This window comes from Pituophis catenifer, unplaced genomic scaffold, assembly GCF_029215685.1.
Source record: "Pituophis catenifer annectens isolate HBS135680 unplaced genomic scaffold, rPitCat1.0.hap2 SCAF_6, whole genome shotgun sequence".
In the NCBI taxonomy this organism is placed as follows: Eukaryota; Metazoa; Chordata; class Lepidosauria; order Squamata; family Colubridae; genus Pituophis; species Pituophis catenifer.
Genome location: NW_027256886.1, coordinates 57,482,286 through 57,503,744, shown reverse-complemented (window position 1 = coordinate 57,503,744; position 21,459 = coordinate 57,482,286). Strand labels below are relative to the sequence as shown.

The window sequence follows — 21,459 nt, the reverse complement described above, 5'->3', positions numbered from 1 at the left end:
GGGCAACTGCAAAACTTTTGCACATATAAAATACTTAGTTGGGAAAAGGCTGAGTTTACATTCTACCTGGTTTGTCAGCTCTCCGTATGTAAGCAGAATTATTTTTTAAGGAGGAGTTGTATAAATAGATGAATAGATCACTTGCCTTCTGGGCTGGTCATTTTCTCTCAGCCCAACCTACCCCACAGGGGTTTATTCGTATTTTGATGTGGACAAAATACGAAAAGAAATAAGCATTAGGTATGTTATCTGCTTTGAGTTATTTATCAAAATAAGAAAGGTGGGATATAAATAAATAAAGTCCTTGAAAATTTGAAGGATGCACTTTTTCCTCATATGATTTTGTTTTATGATGTTAAGTATTTTCTATCTTCATCCTGAAATGCTCTTTTCAAAAAAAGTATGCTTATATGAAACACTTGTTTTTGTTCTCTGTTACTTTTCTATGTCCGAAATGTATGATTGGTCTTATACATTAATTCTTTGCAAGGTATTTTAACATCTGTTTTGAAGGACATCCTTCATTCAAATACCAGTAACTGTTATTTGTCTTTCTGAAATTGTCCTTCTTTTCATGGAACATAATAAATGTCTGATAGAGAGCTTTTCTAGCACCATTTACTTGACAGGCTGCATTTGCATTCAAAGGGCCTATATAATGGTTTTATAATGCATTGCTGTTCAGAACTGAAAATCACTTAGAAACAACTTTAATTTTAATTTATAGGGAGACATATTTATTTATAGAGTCGGTGAGATACTTATGTAAGAAATCTGTGTGGCCTAAAATAGAAGCCATCCTTGCTAGATGCTTGCTTCATTATATTTATATAGTGACCTAGATAACTCATGACCCAATCTTTCAAACATATTTCTTTACCTAAACAGAGAAACAGAATGGTTGCAGGCAACAAAAAAGAAGTGGAAGAGGGAGTTACTTCCGACTTCATGCTGGTTTCTCCATTGACTTTGCTTGTGAGAAGTTGGCAGGGAAGCTGGAAGTAACAATCATGTGACTATGGGCTGACCACAACAATATTGTATTGACCACGAGTTTGCAAATACTACTGGTGTGAAGATCTTTGAAATTTTATATGCATTCTTTAAATTAAAAGAATTTGAGGTACCTTCATTCAAACAAATTTTGCACTGTGATGCAGCTTTGGGCTAATCGAAGGTTACATACAGGCAAACAGATGGAAGGATTTTGGTAGAATATAGTGAATATGCTATTCTAACAGGACTTGCCTTTGTCAGGAAGAGCTAGCCAGGTGTAGTCATTATGGTGCCAGACCAAGACTGGAGAGATAGATGGTTCAAATCCACTCTGTGGCATGGAAGCTCACTAGATAACTTTCGATCAGAAGCTGTTTCTACTTGATAGTGTGCAGTAGATACCCAAATTATCCTGAGCTAGGTGGTGTAATGTTTTTGACGTATATAATGGTCCGACTAATTTTATGATGTGATTTTATTCTTAACTCAAACTTTTCTTCGTTTCTTTTTAACTTTGGAAAAAAAAACTAATTAGTAATAATTATCTGTTGCCTGCTTCTGTTTGATCTTAAGGAATTGTTATAATTTCAAAATGATTATTTTGTGCAATGGACATAACTAAAAAAATTAAAATGAACTCTTCTCTCCTGAAATTCAAATAATAAGGTCTTTTCTAAAAGTGGCAGGTGTGACAATATAATATTTGCAGACTAGAAACCTGCAGGTAATTGTATAGCTGTTATTTATGTCCTTAATTTGCTTTGTTTGAACCAGCATAGTTCAAACTATGCTGGATAGTTTGATAGTTTTGTGTTTTAAGTAGATTTACATATCTTTATATATATTCATATTCTGTATGAGATTTCTCAATCTCTGATTCTGATAGCTCCAACAGCGTTTTTATGACAAATAACAAGACAATATGTGGAGTTACACCATGGGGATAATTTGTGGTCTGGGGTAAAATTAAAAAAGATTGTGTGATATTAATTTGCATGCTTTCCTCTCCTCCCTCCCTCCTCCTCCCATTTTTGTGATCCTAATGCAATATCAACTTTCTCATTTTACCTGCTAATATTGATAAGAGCAAATTTGTTTCCTGTCTCAGCTTGAATGAAGGTTTCATTAATAGCTGCTTATTTGGAGCATGCCTAGCACTGATCGCATACCCGTTAGATTAACTTTCCTGCTATATGGTGATGCTAGATCCCAAACCTGCAGAGTTTCCTAAGAATTATAATTGCAGCACAACCAAGAAAAGTAGCTCATTGTTGGATTTAAGAAAATACGTTATTCAATTTTAGACAAATACCATATTTTTCGGACTATAAGACACACCAGAGTATAAGACACACCTTAGTTTTTGGGGAGGAAAATAAGAAAAAAACTGCTTGTGGGTGGATCGGCCTCCCGGGTAACCCCCAATCAGCTGTTCCCAGAGGTGAACTTTACCAACAGGTTCATTGGATGTGAGCTCTGCACCTTGCTTTTTTTCAGCCTCTGAAACCTCCGTTTGAGAGGCTTTTTTTCAGGTCTCAAAGGGAGGTTTCAGAGGCTGGGTGGGGCTACGTTTGGACTATAAGACGCACCCAGATTTTCACCCTCTTTTTGGGGTAAAAAGGTGTGTCTTATACTCTGAAAAATACGGTAAATAAAGGCATTTGTGTCTTTTAGAGTAGCATGAAATATTGAGGTGTTCAAATGTTGCTGTTTACTATTAGATATCTATGGAGCAAAGAGTGAATGTCGAATAATTCCAGAACTGATTAATGGAATACATAGAGTGCTTTTGCACATGAGTGGTGTGGTGACCTAGTGGTGAAGATGCTCGCCTCCCACACAGAAGGTTGAAAGTTCAATCCTAGGTAATAGCAGATGTTTCTCCCCGAAAGTGCAAAGAAAAATAACTGTTGTAAACTCCACACAGGCATCAGGAAGGGCATCTGGTCAGTAAATGCTCAGCTCCATCCAGTCGCCCTGACTCTACACGAATAGGGACTACAGTGTCATAAAAATAAAAAATAAAAATAAAGAGCTTTTATTTAAAAAAATAAAACCATTTATGAATAAAATATGTTCTTGCAATAACTCTTGGATACCACTAGCACTTAGAGTTATATACCGCTTCCTAGTACTTTGTAATACTATCTAAGCAGTTTACTTAGCGGTTTACATATTGCTCCCAATCTGGGTCATTATCAATAACTCTCAGATATCATTTTCAAACTCTATTCTATCAGTCCATATATCTTAGTGCATTCCAATAATTTTCCAGTGGGCAGATAGTTTCAGATTATCCAATATAATGATTTTGCAAACCTTTAAACAGACTTAAAATATAAAATAAATTACCTTATTTTAGATCAGATTTGGATAAATTTAAATTATTCCTAACTGGTAACAAGCTATGAATTAAGAGTAAGCAACAAAGAAAAGCAGGATGTAACAGGGATGGATAGGGAAAAGAATTAATGCTGCATAGGTATAATTTTATTTAACGTTAAATTTGATCTGGTTATGTAGCCATTGATTGTCAGGTTATCCAAGCCATACTTAACTGACTTCCTAATCACTGTCATGAGGTACTTCGTCTACAGCATTCCCAGCATCTGTTAAGGAAGTTATGCAGTTGAAAAAGACGACAGTTAATCTGGCAAGACTTGTTTTTGACAAACCCAGTGACCACAAATGCTTCCAAGATATTTACAGATCCAACAGCTTTGTAATTTTATCCTAGAATCTTTCCAAGTATTAATAGAAAACTAAATAATCTTAATCCCCTGATTCTTCTTTTTTCCTATTTTTGAAATAAAAGACATTTGTGTGTCTCCCCCAAATACACCCATGAATTTCAAATGGAATGCTAGGGAGCATTTCCCTTGTTTGGTAACCCTGTGCCTTTTTGTTTGGAGAAATGCATTTTCTATATGTTTTATACAAATATTAAGAATAAACTGGGGATGCTTCTCTGCATTAACTGGCCTGAGTAAGTCCCTTCTGTACTTCCCTGATGCACAGATGATGATCTCAGGGCAAAGTTTAATGGAGAAGATGAGGGGGCAGTAAGGCTTTGGCTCCCAGGCCAAATCCAGTCATCATCTTCCTGGGGTATCTTATTGTTCTGTTCTTGTTCTGAGACTCTACAGCAGGGGTGTCCAACCTTGGCAACTTTCAAGACCTGTGGACTTCAACTCCCAGAATTCCCCAGCCAGCGTGGGCATTGAATTCCATAAGTCTTAAAATTGCCAAGGTTAGACGCTTCTGCTATACAGCTTTGAAGATTTGTACTCATAGCACTTCTGAGTTGTATATTATATATCGTATATTCTGAAATTACTTAAAGCAAGTTCCCTCAGTCTGGTGCCATACCAATACACTGGTCCCATTTTTCAACTTTGAAGCTGAAGGAGATCAATATGGTTTGGGACCCTGATCAAGCTCAGCTGGCTCATGAAGTCCTTTTTTCATTCTATAAAAATAGCCAGGAGGCTGGTAACTTTCTCACAGTGAATACTACCTTATGCTAAGTTTCAGTTTTCATTGCATGAGAGGCTGAGAGATATATATAGCCTGCCTGAACCGCTGAGAAAATAATAGTGGGAAACGGGCTGCTTTTTGTGATTGTTTAAAAACCTCATGTTGCATTGTCAACTTGCAAATTGCATCTGCTATCGGATAAAGCTTTTCGGCAGTGGGAGGGTGGGTGGGAAGACATTGCCTTTATTAGCTCATATGCTTTCTTAATCTACGTGATTTTATCTTGAAGAGCAAATAGAAATTTTAAAAAGTTCTAGACACCCGAATCAGTCACAATGTTTGTGTCATCTTTCTCACATCTCAGGAAGATATCCACACTCCGCAAGGGATGGTGTTAAGAAATTTTTGTGCATTGTTTTTTGGGCAGAATCGTCCCCTTTTCACAGCAGACATCATCTGTCTTACAGTTTAAAGACAACTATAATAAAACAGCAAGGCTGTATACATTTTGTCCCAGCTTGCTTTGAAGTTCACATGTTTTAGTTTGTGTGATTTCAGTAGTGACAGCTGAAACATGGTACCGTACCTCCAGGGACTACTTCTGTCTCATACTGCTGGCTTGTTCTTTTTCCATACTCTGCAAATAAAGATGGTTTTGTGTAGCATATGAGAGAGCTTTATGTGGGATAGCAATTATTTATTGGCAGCTGTTGAAATAAAACGAGGCCTTCCTTGTTCATTAGGGCTGGCCCCACTTATATTTGTGATACAATTGTTTCCTTGTCTTGCTATTGACTCTTAAGGGCATAACATTTGCTTATTGGCAAAACAAAACAGTGACTTAATAGTCATATGTATTCTTGGATATTTTTTTATCAACAAAAGGTTGTATCTCTGTATTTTTGTATTTGTATTTTTGTATCTGTAAATGTATCTCTATTTTTTTATCATCACCCAGAATGGGTCAAATGGGGTATTTGTGTCCTGATGATCTCTCCCCTGCTCTTGTCTATAGACTAACTGGTAGGAATTTCAGTGAATTCAGGAACCAGTGAAACAATTAAATCATGGGGTTAGGCCATGAGTTCCTGCATTGCTATATTCCTCCCTCTTCAATGACTCACAATCAGGATGAATTACACAAAATAAGATAACTTATACTAGGTTGCTAAATCAGTATAAATCTAGTCAATTTATACGGGTCACAGGGTTTGGAATTTCTTGGTGCAGAAGTTGAGGCTGAAAATTTCTGGCTCAAATAAATAATATTGAAAGTTAATCCAGAATGAGTTTGGTCGCATAATCTATTAATATAATCCATTAAAAAATTTTCATTGTGTGAATGTGTATATAACACACAAAAATTTGGTGCAATAAATTATTCAGTTTAATTAATGCAAGAAGAATTATTCTAGAAAACATGAGTTGAAAAGGAGTTTGTTTTATGAAGACACAGGAATTTACTGAAAAACAAATGCAGCTCTTTTATCTTATTTTGCTCAAGTTTAGGATTCTTTTTTGGTCCAAGGCCTGCCCTCAATATTTGTGAGTACTTAAGCCTAGGATAAAAGCTAAGTTTGGTGTAAATGAATGTGATTAAATTTAATTTGATCTAATTAAATGAGATTAATCTGATTCTCTGTTTATATGACACCCTCCTTTCTTTCATTAAAAACTATTGGCAATCTTTGGAGCAGCTCTGAGGAAGGTTTAGGAGCTACAAATGATGTTTTCTTGCCTTAAGATAAGAACATGGGGGCTGCCTTGTCCATTCAGGCCAAATTCATCTTCTGGTGTGATGTAAATCAGCCTTCCTCAAACTAATACCATCAGGTGTTGCTTGAGAAGACTAGGAATAAAGAGTGGGAATTGTAATCCTAAAACCTTGGAAAGACTATTGTAACAGTTTGTTTTCATATATGTTTCACCGCCCTGAGTTCTTCGGGAGAAGGGAGGTATATAAATTTGATAGTAAAATAAAATAAAAATAAAATATCTTTTTAGGTAGGGGGGCCATCAGTCTACATTGCTTGGCTGATGGCACCCTGAGGAGGCCCTCTCTGTGGGAGCGCACAGGTTGGTGGGAGGTCATTGGTAGCAGCAGGTGGTCTTGAAGATATCCAGGTCCTATGCCATGGAGCGCTTTAAAGGTGATAACCAACACTTTGAAGCGCACCTGGAAGACCACTGGGAGCCAGTGCAGCACACGTAGGAGAGGTGTTATGTGGGAGCGCCATGCAGCTCCCGTAACTACCCGCATGGCCGCATTCTGGACCAGTTGGAGTCTCAGGGTGCTCTTCAAGGGGAGCTCCGTGTAGAGAGCATTACCATAGTCCAGGCGAGAGGTGACGAGGGCGTGAGTGACTGTGCACAAGGAATCCCGATCTAGGAAGGGCCGCAACTGGCGGATCAGGCGAACCTGATAAAAGGTCCCCCTGGCTACAGCCGTCAGATGTTCCTCCAAGGACAGCTGCGTATCCAGGAGGATGCCCAAATTGCAAGCCCTCTCCGTGGGGGCCAATAGTCAGTGATGGAGTCAACTGACTATATCGGGATGCCGGAAACCACAGCCACTCATTCTTGGATGGGTTGAGCCTGAGCCTGTTCCTCCCCATCCAGATCTGCACGGCCTCCAGGCACTGGGACATCACTTCAAGGGCATCATTGGGGTGGCCCGGGGTGGAGATGTACAGCTGGGTGTTGTCAGCGTACTGGTGGTACTTCACCCCGAAGCTACGGATGATCTCACCAGCGGCTTCACATAGATGTTGAACAAAAGGGGCGAGAGAACCAGCCCCTGAGGCACCTCACATATGAGGCGTCTCGAGGTCGACCTCTGCCCCCCTGCCAACACAAACTATGACCGGAAGGTATGAACTTAGAAAGGCTTTTTGATCAATGATAAGCAACAAATAATTCTCTAGATTTTGTTTAACTAAAGCTTTTATATCCATATCCATGTTGAATGATGATGTTTGTGTGCACTTCAAAGATAGCTCTTTACAGAACTCTTTACTTCAAATGTTTGTGCCTGAAATTTGTGCCCTATCCTTATCAAGAAAGAAATAAAATAATGCTCAACTATGAGGATAGTGATATTCCGTGTTTATGCTGGCTGAGCCCCAATTTATACATTTTTCTGATCAAAGAAAGCAGAGTGACGGATGTAGCAATAGTTGATGAAATAATTAGTTAAATACCATAAACTATTCAAATGCAAGACTGGTCAGGTAGAATTCACTGGCACAGTAACATTGGCAAGAACTTGTTTCCTTAGTTTATAACCCAATTCAGAATTTCTGCCAGACATACAGTATTCTGTTTATCCTTCATGCAACTTATAACTACTTTCTGTGTTATTTTTTTCCCCTCAGCATTGCTGTCATATGTTTTCCTGACACTTCATTCATCACTTGGGAAGTTCAAGCCAAGGGGAAAAATTGCCAGAGTTATAGTCACCCCTTTTCTCTATGTAGTTGTTGATCTTGGAGTTCTTTGGTTGTTCCTTTACTGCTTTAGTGTATACTGGCAAAGTTGACCAAGTGCTGCTGGGAGAATTAAAACAGCCATATCTTTCAACATCTTTTGGAGCTAAGCTCAGGTCAGGATGCAAATTAAAAACCCAAAGCAACTAATATAGAATATTAGGTTTCTACACTGAGTTTAGGACAGACCTTCCATGTATTTCATTTTAATGCTCGAGTGTCATGGAATGTCAGGAAAATTCAGTCTCTAAAACCCTAACATCTTACTCCAACAACTTGAGAAAGAGTTTAGAAGTGCTAGTTTCTGCTTTGAATTAGAAATACTTTATTGTCATCTGAATCTCAGAACTGACCTTAATTTCATAGATAATTTGTGTCATAGGAGTGCATTCATTCATTCGTTCATTCATTCTTTCAGATTTTCAGAAGTGTTTTGCCTTTCTTTCTTCCTAGGGGTAAGAGCAAGTGACTGGCCCAGAGTCACCTACAGGTAGTTCTTGACTTATGACCACAATTGAGCCCAAAATGTCTGTTGCTAAGTGAAAGATTGGTTAAGTGAGTTTTGTCCCATTTTACAACCTTTCTTGCCACAGTTGTTAAGCAAATCATTGCAGTTGTTAAGTTAATAATGTTGTTAAGTGAATCTGGCTTCCCCATTGATTTTGCTTGTCAGAAGGTCACAAAATGTGATCTCATGACTCTTGGACTCTGCAACTCATAAAAATGAACCCAGTTGCCAAGCATCCAAATTTTGAACACATGACCAAGGGTATGCTGCAAATGTCGTAAGTGTGAAAAATGGTCATAAGTCACTTTTTTCAGTGCTGTTGTAACTTTGACTAGTCACTAAATGAACTCTTGTAAGTTGAGAACTACCTATATTTGGCTTCAAATTTACAGTCTCCCATTGTCTAGCCCAGTGCCTTTAACATTTAATAGCTACAGAAAAATTGGGTCTTAGCTTGTTTTTATACTGTGATTAAAATGAAAGAGATTCTTCTAACTTTGTAGCAGTATCTCAGGAATATCATAAGCACAGAAGCCAGGAAGAAAGTTTCTTTATATCATTAATAACATCTATCCACAGTCAACCTTTTTTTAAATAATGGGTGCTAAAGAATAATAATGATGATGTGTACTTTTTCTTTAAGTACCTAAGTAACTATTCTAAGAATTGTTAAAGCACATATGAACAATAACAATGGAACATTGTTCTTCTAGCCTCCAACTTGTTGACAAGAGTTGGTTTAAATGATTAACTGGACAAATTTTGAACAGAATATTTCAGTACTCATTTCACCTTATCAAATCAGGTGATGTTTGAAGTTAGTTAATGAAAATACCATTTCAGCCTAACCCAAACTCCATAAAGAATAAAGAGTTAGTTGTATGGTATAAAGTTAGTCAATGGGTTCATTGTAATTGATTAGGGAAAACATTGGTTACTATGGTATTTTGTAACAGTCAGGTTTGTTTTTGACAAAGAGTTCCTACTCAACAGTAATTATTTTTTCAGAAATCTATTATGTTGTTATATGCCTCCTTAATATATAGAGATGGAAGAATTATTTCCTTGTTGAAAAAATGCAACCAATTTTTGCCTAGGTTTGAACTGGAATGCCCCAAAATAAAACTTTTTAGAACATTTTGATGCAATTTCACATCCCCCCAAAATTACAGAAATATGTCAATATTAACTACTGGTTTCCAAAAATGTGTATATTAAAGGAAATGGAAGTACATGACTTTTTATGAAAGTTGGAATGTTTACCAGATTCCTAACAAGAATACAAAAATGTACTTATTGTCAAGAAAATTAGGAACTAAATAAAACTAATTGGCAAATTTATTGGACCACATTTCTCCTTTCACCTTTGAAGTGCCTTCATAGTCTTACTAGGACTCCTTATTTGGGAGGTGAGCAATTTGAGATGGAAAGACATGTGATTAGGATAAAAACCATTTGCAGACACAGAGCAGAGCACATACATGGTTTTAAATCTAATCTTTTAATGTTGAAGTCCTTTAGACTATTAAAAGGTTTCTCTAAGAATCTCAAAGAGATTATTTGCCTGTGCAAGGCATTTCCTGTCTTGTTAATTGCTTTGAAAAAGAAAGTTGTTGTTCCCTGCAATTTGCAGGTGTTTGGAGTAACATCTATAAGGTCCCAGTTGATAATTATATAACATGTAAATGAAGACATCCTTATGTGCACATTGAAAAAAAAATGATCCAATTTCATAGGGAAACCAGTTTCTTAAAGGAGACTCAATATCATGTTTGCGTTTCTGTTCTTAGAAGCTGGTTGTGCAAAAAAACATTTTAGCAAAGTAGTAAATGGCAGGTGGTAATAGATGAATAGATAAGACTGATATTGTTTAGAGCTGGTAACAAGGAAACTTTTGCAATATCTAGTGAGGGAGGGAACTTATTAATAATTCTTCTAGAAGAGTAGCTTAGGGATTCTTTAATGAAAAATGTTATAGGTTTCTGACTATATGGCTTATAAAGTCAGCTGAGCCCAATAAATAGTTTGAAAACTGATATTCTGAATATTTATTGTATATGTCTTTAACTGAAAAATGCAACGTATACCTCATAAGGTTACAGTGGTAAGTCATAGTAATTTACTGACAACCTCATAGTCCCCGTTCATATATATTCCACTACATGCATTTTTGTTATGGCACGATGTCAAACTCAATCGTGTCATGGGCTGGATTGTGATGTTTTTTGCCTTTGCAGAGCTTGGGTGGGCGTGGCCTGTCTCTGGCCTGCGGGCCACCAGTTTGACAGGCCTGTGTTATAGGTTTTTCACCATATGTATTAAAATAGTTATCCTAGGTTGCCTGTATCAGCTTTCTCTAATCTGGTGCCTTCCTTGATTTATTATACCAAATTCTAAAATCCTCAGCACCCTGGGCGTTGGGGAAAAGATGGCCTCTGTTAAATCTCATTACACGATTTGAAGCCCTCACACTGTGACTTTCCTTGCTTACAATCCATGTTTATTAGTGGTTATTTGGAAACCAATTATTGCTGCAGTGAGTTCTCCCAGGTACATACATGATCAGCGAAGCTGGGAAATTCTCTTTGGGAGTTCCAATCCTTGTGAAGAAATATGATCTCAATTGGCCTTACTTGCCTGGGGATGTTCTAGAATAGAAGTCACTTATGGAAAATGGGGCACATATCATCCCATGGCAAGAAGCCACTTGCTCTGAATTAAGTGAAGTAAGCTCTAGGTTCAGTTATGAGCAGGTTGTAGGCAGTTAGGGCTGGTACTAATGGCCTCTGTGTGCTGATTTCACTTTTGAATGAAAAAAATTCATTGATTGAGGAGCAGATCAATTATTGGACTAATAGCTCTTAAATAGCAAACCTATTAAATCACAAAGTTACAGATATTTTTAATTTTGTATTTTTTAAATATACTGATTTAAAGAAATAAGTCTTTGCCTATGACAGCATTCCATTTTTTCCAAGTGTATATTCAATTTTTTCCTAGCCTGATGTGGGATGAATAGAGCTATATAGACAATATTGTGCAGTGTGCTACAGAAAACCCACAGAATTAATTTAAAAAATAAACAGAAATATTTTTTATTCCTTGTGGTTTGGAAAGCGATGTCTGTAAACATGGAGACAATGCTTGAAGAAATACTAGAAGCCAGAAGAGTGATCAATTGGTATTTCCAGTTGATGGAGGTATTCTTTCAAGTGGGCAATACATTACTTATTCCTCTCACTGACTGTCAGCAATAGAAATTCGTTCTTTTCTGTCAATAATAATTCAACAGTTTCCTGGTTGGAGTATTTCTTTCATTTGCAGAGAACATACAAGATTACAAGATCACACTAAAATTTAACATTGACAGCTTGTTTGATTAAAACAATGACTCATTGAGCAAGTAACACTGAAAAAGCCATTTTTAAACTGAGAATATATAAGAAATGATTGGAAAATAAAAGTGCCAATATCACAGTGCTATTATAGAAATTTAATTGAGTGATCTTGGTATTCTGGACCTTCTGGCCCCAAACTCTCAAATATGATATTGACAAAAACGGGGGAACAGAAAGGAGAGTGCTATCCAAATGATGAAGGGACTAAAGGAAAAACTGTAACTTTCTAGCCTACATAACCTAGAAAGAGGCAAGCAATAGTGCGCATACTATAAAGCAGGGGTGTCAAATTCGCGGCCCACGGGCCAGATGCATCCCACGCTGGCCACGCCCACCCCTGGTTAGCAAAGGGGGGGAATTGCGATACGTCACGTGACGACTACATGTCATCGCGAGTTTGACACCCCTGCCGTAGAGAATTTTTTTTTACAGACGTTTTTCCTTCTCTTTTACTAGAATTTGAGATTACTGGTAGTCCTTAACTTACAACCACAACTGAGCGCAAAATTGCTAAGTAAGACAGTTCTTAAGTGAGTTTTACCCCATTTGAGGACCTTTCTTGCCGCATTTGTTACGTGAAACACTGCACTTGTTAAGTTAGTAACACTGTTGTTAAGTGAATCTGGCTTCCCCATTGACTTTGCTTGTCAGAAGGTCGCAAAAGGTTATCACATGATCCTGGGACACTGCAACTGTCATAAATACATGCCAGTTGCCAAGTATCCTGAATTTTGATCACATGACCACGGGGATGCTGCAACAATTGTAAGTGTATTGTAAGTGTAACTGTCATAAATTTATTTTATTTATTTTATTTTATATCCAATTTATATACCGCCCTTCTCCCTGAGGACTCAGGGCGGTGTACAGCCAAATAAAAACATAAATTACAAACATTAAAATAGTATTAAAAGGATATATATAAATTTGGCCCCGTAATTTAAAAACAATAACAAACCAATTTAAAACATTTTAAAAAGTTAAGCCAGCCTGGCTTGCTGAAAAAAGAAGGTTTTAAGGGCACAGCGGAAGGCACCGAGGTCTTGGATTCTCCTTATCTCTGGGGGCAGTTGGTTCCAGAGGGTGGGTGCCCCCACAGAGAAGGCCTTCCCCCTGGGGGTCACCAGCCTACATTGTTTGTCTGATGGCACCCTGAGGAGGCCCTCTCTGTGGGAGCGCACAGGTCGATGGGAGGCCGTCGGTAGCAGCAGGCGGTCTCGAAGATATCTAGGTCCTATGCCATGGAGATCTTTAAAGATGATAACCAACACCTTGAAGCGCACCCGGAAGACGACTGGAAGCCAGTGCAGCTCATGCAGGAGAGGTGTTGTATGGGAGCGCCATGCAGCCCCCGTAACTACCCGCGCGGCCGGATTCTGGACCAGTTGGAGCCTCCGGGTGCCCCTCAAGGGGAGCCCCATGTAGAGAACGTTGCAGTAGTCCAGGCGAGAGGTGACGAGGGCATGAGTGACTCTGCGCTGAATCACTTTTTTCAGTGCCTTGTAACTTCAAACAGTCACTGAACAAATGGTTGTGTCAACGACTACCTGAATGTGGTGAAACTGCATGGAGACAGGGAAAAAAAGAGATTCACAGATGAAAAGAAGTGTTTCTTCATGGAGCAGGCATATAAATATTATATTTCGAAGTTCTAATAATGACAGCCATCATAATCAGCATTAAGGGGGGAATAAGCCGTTTTATGGAAAATAAGGCTAATTACTGGGTCTAAATTATTGTGGATTTCTTTTTACATTGAAGGGAGAATGCCTCTTTATATCAGTTGTTTAGTGAAGTGATTGTGAGGATGCTATTGTGTCCATGTTCTTGTTGTGAACTTCTTGTAGGCGTTTGGCTAATCATTATGGCATAGTCTGTTGATCTGATTCAATGTGATGATTTTTATCTTTTTAAAAGTTTGAATAAAACAATCCAAGTAACCCTACCTGTTTTCCCTTGAATGTTGTATAAAGGGAAGATATCCTTCCTTGTACTCAGAAAAGCAACGTTTATTTTGGTGTTGAATTTCTTGAGCATATTTGATTTTAATCTGGGCATTCAATTGAAAGTTTGGCTGTAGACCCAACATTTTAAGTCTCCTGGTGAGATAGCCCTTCAGTCAAAAAAGCCCTTTCAAAATCCTGGTTTCAGAATACTAAAAAAAATAAAATACATGCTGAAACAAAGCTACTGTACATAAACAATCCCCCACTCCCCAAAACCAAGGTTTTTAAAAATAACATTCCCAGCCTTTTCAAACTAATGACATAAGGAGATGCCAAGGTAAGGCTTGTATTGGCATGACAAGGCATGTTTGCAGAATCTTAGTCCTGTGTATGCTGATAAGCTAAACCTTTTTTCTCAGGGCCAACATATAATGCTTATTCACAAGTAGTCAGCTGAGAATGAAATTAGCTCTGGAATTTAAGGAATGCTGGGCCAAGCAAACAGGCCATGGAATCTAGATCTTTGTGTAGAGACTCATTTTGATAGATGATGTGTCAACACTTTTTCTCCCCTCTTACACTGAGGTATTTTTCTCTGCATCTGTCTATATCAAGATTAGCTAACCTATGGTGGCAGATAGCAGGCTGCAGCTAGAATATCTGTCCCCCAGTTTCCCCGTCCTTCCATCACATTTACCCTGTGTTTGGATAAAATGATTCTGCTACTTTTCCCTGGCAACGCCCCCTGTGCCAACTAATGGATATGGAAAATTCATGACATCAGATTGTAAAGTATGGAAAGCTACAGGTAATCCTCGACTTACGACTACAGTTAAACCCACGATTTCTGTTGCTAAGTGAGAGAGTTGTTCGGTGAGTTTGGCCCCATTGTACGACCTTTCTTGCCACACCTGTTAAGTGAATCACTGAAGTTGTTAAGTTAGTAATGTCAGAGTTCCGACTCGGGAGCAGGTCAGGAAAGCTTCACAAGTTGACAAGTAACATGGTTGTTAAGTGTATCTGGTTTCTGCATAGACTTTGCTTCTCAGAATAGCAATAGCAATAGCAATAACCCCCCACTGCCTGATGACAACAATCAGAGAAGCCATTTGATGGGTTCCATATCACTGCGGGTCCCATTGGCAGAACCATGTTTTCAAGGCCTTATGAAAGAGTATCAGTGTGGGGCCAAACTTATCTCTGCAGGGATGATATTCCACAGGGAGGGAGCCACCATAGACAAGAGACCATAGTCCTTCTTCTTGGTCCTGCTAGATGGATTGCCTTAGAAGAGGAAACCCATAGCATAGCCTGTCTTCCCACTCTGGTAGGACACACAGATATAACATTAGCAATAGCACTCAGACTTATATACCGCTTCACAGTGCTTTATAGCTGTCTCTAAGCGGTTTACAGAGTCAGCATATTGCCCCCATTAATCTGGGTCCTCATTTTACCGACCTCAGAAGGATGGAAGGCTGAGTCAACCTTGAACCTGGAGATCTGCCAAACTGCTGGCAGTCAGTGATCAGCAGAAGTAGCCTGCAGTACTGCACTCTAACCATTGCGCCACCGCAGCTCATATAAGGTTGCAAAAGGGGAATCACATGACCCCAAGATACTGTAACCATCATAAATATGAACCAGTTGCCAAGTATCCAAATGTTGATCACGTGATCCTGAGGATGTTACAATGTTGTAAATGTGAAAAACAGTCATAACTCCCTTTTTTCAGTACCGTTGTAACTTTGAATGGTTACTAAATAAACGGTTGTAAATCGAGGATTGCCTGTGTTACTCATTCTAATAATTCTTTACTCCTTTAAGTTCCAATATCTGGGATCACTTAATGAACAGAAAGTGTCCGCTTCTACTTCATGAGAAATAAGACTTAATAATCACAGGATAATCCTGTTTTTATATACTAGGAGGATCAAAGTGTAACCATAACTTCCTTTTGGGAGCCTTTGTTCTTGCTATCCAATAACCGATTTTCCATTTGTGTTGAATCCAGAGAGGATCAGTAATAATGGAAGCTTCGCTATTTCCCATGACAGTATAAGATAAGCACATAGAGAAGGAGGAACATTAAAGTTGCAGAGAAAAAGCAGCAACAGATTTAAGGGGTTGCTATAGATGAGGTTGGCATGTACATAATTGGACAAAACTGGGCACAGTTTGGAATATACTACCGTGTTTCCCCAAAAATAAGACCCTGTCTTATGTTTTTTTGAACCCTGAAATAAGCGCTTGGCCTTATTGCCATGCGCTCAAAAGCCCGATTGGGCTTATTATCAGGGGATGTCTTATTTTGGGAGAAAACAGGGTATCAGGAGCCTTATCATGAAATTATGGATGAAGTAATTATATAATAAATAGATAAGATAGCTCTGATTTAGAATGTTTAAGTGTAAGCATTTGTGCATAGAACGTGCAACTTCACCTTTAGAGATTTGGTAGGGTTGAAAGTTCTATATTTATGTTGTTATTACTTTAAAATCAGATTGAATAAGCTCTATTTTGTACCCCTTTATATGCTAATAGCAATATATTTATATAATTTCTTTTAAAATGTTGATTGTTAGGTGTCTATTATTTTTATTGTCTTTTGTATCGCCGCATTGGGAGCTTTTTCATCAATCAGAAAATAAGTAAATTATGGATATGGACTTCATTAACACAAATAAGAGTAAAGCTTGCTACTCATAACTAAAAATAAACAAATCTAGAGTTACCTGTTTGGTTTTCTTTCCTTGCATTGCACATATTAAAGATCATACCTTATCTTCATAGCTCATTCTCACCTTCTCTTTTATCTGAGCCATGTTGATCTCTGCCCTGGCTCTAAAAATGCTTCTAGCTTTGATCTTCCATCTGTTTCAGTTGCAGCTATCTTTGTGTTTTTTTCCATAAGATTATATAAGGGCAAAGCTTATTGTAGTTATCCACAAAACTCCCAATTCTCAAGCCAAATAATTTGGTTAAAAATCTATGGAAACATTTTAAAGTTAATCATTTGGTATCTTGGTATACTGCAGATTTTTCCCAATTTTTTTTTGTTTATTTGTTTGTTTATTCGTTCAATTTTTATAGCTGCCCAATTCAACCAAGCGATTCCAGATGGCTTATGTAGTGATTTCTATTTCAAATAAGCACATATAAGAGCCATAGCGATCCAACCAGATCACTTCATGATTCCTCCAAAAATTTACTACAAGTACCCCTCAACTTACAACAATTTGTTTAGTGACTGTTCCAAGTTACAACAGCCCTGAAAAAAGTGACTTATGACCATTTTTCACACTTACGACCATTGCAGCATCCCTATGGTCACGCATGATCAATATTCAGATGCTTGGCAACTCATAATTATGACGGTTACAGTGTCCCAGGGTCATGTGATCCCCTTTTGCGACCTTCTGACAACCAAAGTCAATGGGGGAAGCCAGATTCATTCACTGAACAACCATGTTACTAATTTAATAACTGCAGAGATCCACTTAACAATTGTGGCAGGAAAGGTTATAAAATGGGTCAAAACTCACTTAATAACGGTCTCGCTTAGCAATAGAAATGTTGGGATCAATTGTGGTCGTAGGTCAAGGACTACTTGTATCTTGATTTTTCAGTTTATGAACTGTAACAAGCTACTTTAGGGTGCCTACCCAATGATGAAATCCAATTTTAAGGAATCTTAACAAGTACATGTTCTGTGGATTTGAGAGAAGCATTCAAAGCATCTTGCGTTATGATTTCAATAGGTGAAACCAAGTGCCTTGTCAGGTTTTGCACCTGCCTTATCCAGATGCTGTGGAGTTGAATAGCTTCGGCACAGATAAATTTCCCTGTGTTGGGTTGTTCTTTCTGCATAAGAAAGCAATTTCTCTATTTTCTGCCTCTTGTTACACTGAAGGAGCATACAGTATGACACATCAAAGACCGTATGTTGTTATCCCCATATCTTAAATCAGTATACAATGTCTCTGGCCTGGAGTATCGCTTCATCTTTTTCTAATCCCTTGTAACATTATTGTTGATTCCTTATTTCAAGAAAGGGGAAAATTTCAGATTTGGGGGGAATAGTTTTATTTTTTTTTAATAAGTTCTAGAAGATCTAACAAGTGCAAAAGACATGCATGCTGAACTAAAGATCTTAAAGCTCAGAATTTTTATTGTTATTTTTTTTGAGAATCAGAATTCGAAATGTTCCACTCCTGATCTCTCTTGTCCCTGAAACACATTGTGATGATATGGTAGAAAACGGGTATCACTGCAATTGTTTAATCAGTTTGGAAGCAGGAATCCTTGTTGACAGAGTCATCCAGGATCTAGTAAAGCATGCATCAGTTTGGGTTTCTGATCAGTCCAGTCCTCATTTCCATTCCCTTTTCACAAGCTGAGACACATCTTGTCCCCCATGTCATTATGTGAATGACTTTATTTAAAGGCAGTCTTTTATTGCGGCAATAAATTCATTAAAAGGGAAGCTGTGCTCCAACTCTCTGCAACCAGGAACCCCGTTTGCTCCATCTTGTTGCTAGATTTCCAACCAACTTTTTATAGTGCGGAACAATGGATGGAGGAAGAAGAGCTAGATGTTGGTTCACATCAGTGCAGGGAAGTTATTTTGCAAGACGGCTTTTAAAAGGGAGATTGAGGTGGGTAGCGGCTGCACAGGCTGTTCCCAGAGCACTTTTTTTCAGAGGTTGCATGACCTTGAAACAATAGAGTTACAATGGGAACTACTGTTTGGTACCTGACTTGGTATCTCTCCTCTTTGGAGATGTGTTTTTTTTTTTTTTGCAGAAGATCTGTTCCCATAGCTTCACATTTACTCAGTGCCTACCCAAAAAACCTGCCCTGCCCTCTCCTAATATTTGATAATTACAATAAAACCACAAGCTGTTTGAACTTGTGTCTGGGAACCGGCCTTGAGCTTAGCACCCCAGGAATGGGCAAATCATCTGCTTGTCACTTGAATTTTGCAAACGGGTGCAGAATTCAGCAGGATATTATCTTTTGTCTCTATGAACTTTGGAACATCACCTCAGGCTTCTCGGGATAAAACTGGCAAGCCGGTGGATTGCAGTTTAAGGCAGTGCTGTGTTTGATTTCAAAAATCTCCAGCAGAATTGCACTCCCCCTCTCATCTAGTCACAGCAACTATACAATGGTTCAGGCTAACCAATTAATTAGTTAGGTCTTTTTCCTTGCAAACGATGAATGTTTTAGAAAGGTGTTTGGTGCTCCTGAATTTTATTTATCATAAGATGAGACGAAGGAAGGCTGCCCTACAAAATTTTGGACCCTAATCAACAGAACCCTTGTTCTGCAATTGAAAAAACTGAAAAGATCCCTTTCAGTGCGAGATAGTATACACCTTTAATCCTGGCACACAAGAGAACAGGTGTTGACACAATTGCTTCTGAGCAGAGAGGAGTGAAAAGTGCCATTCGGAGAGCTAAACCACTTCATTTGCAGCACTGTTTGCAAACGGAATGTTTTTTGGTAGTTACCAGGTAACTGGAAACCAAAGTACCTTGTCAGAGGCTGGGACCTCATGATTAACAAATGCTTCCTCTGCTAATAAGCTTACATCTGCAACAAAGTCATAATGCCTTCCTCCCAACAGAGCCATCCTTTCCCCCAAATTCAGTGTGGGCAAACTTGGTTTGTGGATTTCAAGGATGGGGAAGGAAGCTTGCAAATGTGATCTTTTTGATTTGTAAATCTATAAACGGCAAGACTTTTTTTTTGGGGGGGGGAACCAGAATGACAGTGATTCAGAAGTAGAAATCTGTGACCCTGTTATCTTCTCAGTGCATGAATTTAATCCATACCCCTGGATGGTTTCTAATGGAGTGGTTCAAAGCCTTTCTTATAAATTGAACTAAATTATCTCTCTGGCTGCTTGCAGGTCAGAAAAGGAAAAGCAAAGGAAAGTAAGAAAGCAGTGCTGACCTATGGTTTTATTTTAATCCATGTTTTTAAAATAATTACCTGTCTCTTTGCAAACAGAAGAGTAAATCTCCGGTCTTTTGGATCTAAAATATTTCATGTCAGCCCCTCCCTGGCCTCTGTTTAAGTTCTTGAATATTTCTGGAGGCTGACAGAAAGGCAGAACATGCAACTTGATCATGTTCTTCCTCCTCTGAAGTTCAGATCTAGTTCCTGTGTTTGGGAGATGGGAAATCTAGACCTATCCTATGACCTAAAGATATGACTCTTAAGAATCATGCAATAAAATGTTTTCACTGAAATCTAGAATTAGGTTTTATACTTTGATTGTGTATACTCCCTGCAGTAGTTGTGTATACTCCCTGCAGTAGTTCAGGCTTTATACTAGTATAAAGCCTGAACTACTACTGCAGGGAGTACACACAATCAATTTTAATCAAGTCTGCTAAAAATTCAGTAAAATGTAATTAACATCTCTAACTGTTCATCTTCTTGGGATAGAGCTGGTTTCTTGGCAGCACTCATGCTTTGTACATATTTCTTTATGGCAGTGACTAAAAAAATCTTATTTAAGCTTTGGAAAGCCATCCTAAAATGATAAGATGACGATGCAGTAGAAGAAATAATAGAATTCTAAAAGGGAAAGACTCATGTTCGTGTATGGATTGATGTCCATTCAGTTGTCTGCTTTCTTTTATCTTTTTGCAGAACTGTCAAACTTTCAACAGTCTTAGCACCACAGTCGATGACTGCCCTCAGCAGAACCAGTTCTCCCTTGGCACCAGCAGCAATAACTCATGGGCCACCAACGTGGACGTCATGCCTGGCAGGACACCAGCCTGCACCCCTGTGCCAGAGCCTCGTTCAAATTCAGAAGAACATCATGCTAACCAGGAAGAAGATTTCTCCTATGAAGACTCAGATTTCTGTGCTACAGAAGATGAGAATAGTAGGAAAGAAGTTGAACACTCCTCATGGAGGAACAGTGGGACCGGTGGGGATAACATCTTTCAGTTGGGTGGTGAATTAGATATTGAGCAAATAGAAAACAACTGAGAGCACTAAGGGGGAAGGATCTGCCTGCACCAAGGCTTTTAGCAGTGGCAAACTCACACGTTAATGCAAACCAGAGGAGAAAAATCCACATTTTCCCTCTCCTTGGCAGGTGAACCAGTACAAAAAGCTTTGCCAAAATTTGTTTAGCTTTTTTGGGGACTTATTAGAACTACTGTAGCTCTTCATAGGGAAAACTTACAATGTAACATCAAGATATTTAAAAGAAAAAGAAAGCTCTATGGATGTATCAAAACTTGAAAGGAAAGACCAAAAACTCCTGGTCGTTTTTTTTTTTTTTTTTCAAAGTAGGCTAATTTGCCGCCTAGAAAGTCAGCAGGTCCATCTCCTGAAGGGAATGGCATTTGGTAATATAAATAAGCTTTTTCTTTTCTTTTTTTTTTTTTTTTTGCTGTTGGCTGATATAAATTGCACCTCGGCTATCCTTATCAAAGGAGCAAAAAGTGGAGATTAGCATTATTATTTGAATTCATTTTCTGTTGTTGTTTTTAGATCACCTATTAATAGATCTTACAAAATCTCACAAATCAAATTTCTCATAATATATGTAAAGTCATAATTCCCAGAATCACAGTTTGTTATGGTCTACTAAACACACAGATAGACAGACAGACATA

General features: G+C 38.2%; 1 protein-coding gene across 5 annotated transcripts in view; it reads left to right on the top strand.

The window, feature by feature from the left end:
- FAM53B (family with sequence similarity 53 member B) overlaps nt 1–21,250 on the top strand; it is a 120,173-nt gene extending 98,923 nt beyond the window's left edge. For all 5 annotated transcript variants that reach the window (XM_070945177.1, XM_070945176.1, XM_070945173.1 and 2 more), the window contains one exon: nt 20,477–21,250. In XM_070945177.1, the coding sequence (XP_070801278.1) occupies nt 20,477–20,824 (348 nt within the window). In that variant the 3' untranslated portion in view covers nt 20,825–21,250. The remainder of the gene's footprint in view (nt 1–20,476) is intronic.
- Nucleotides 21,251–21,459: the final 209 nt, after the last annotated feature.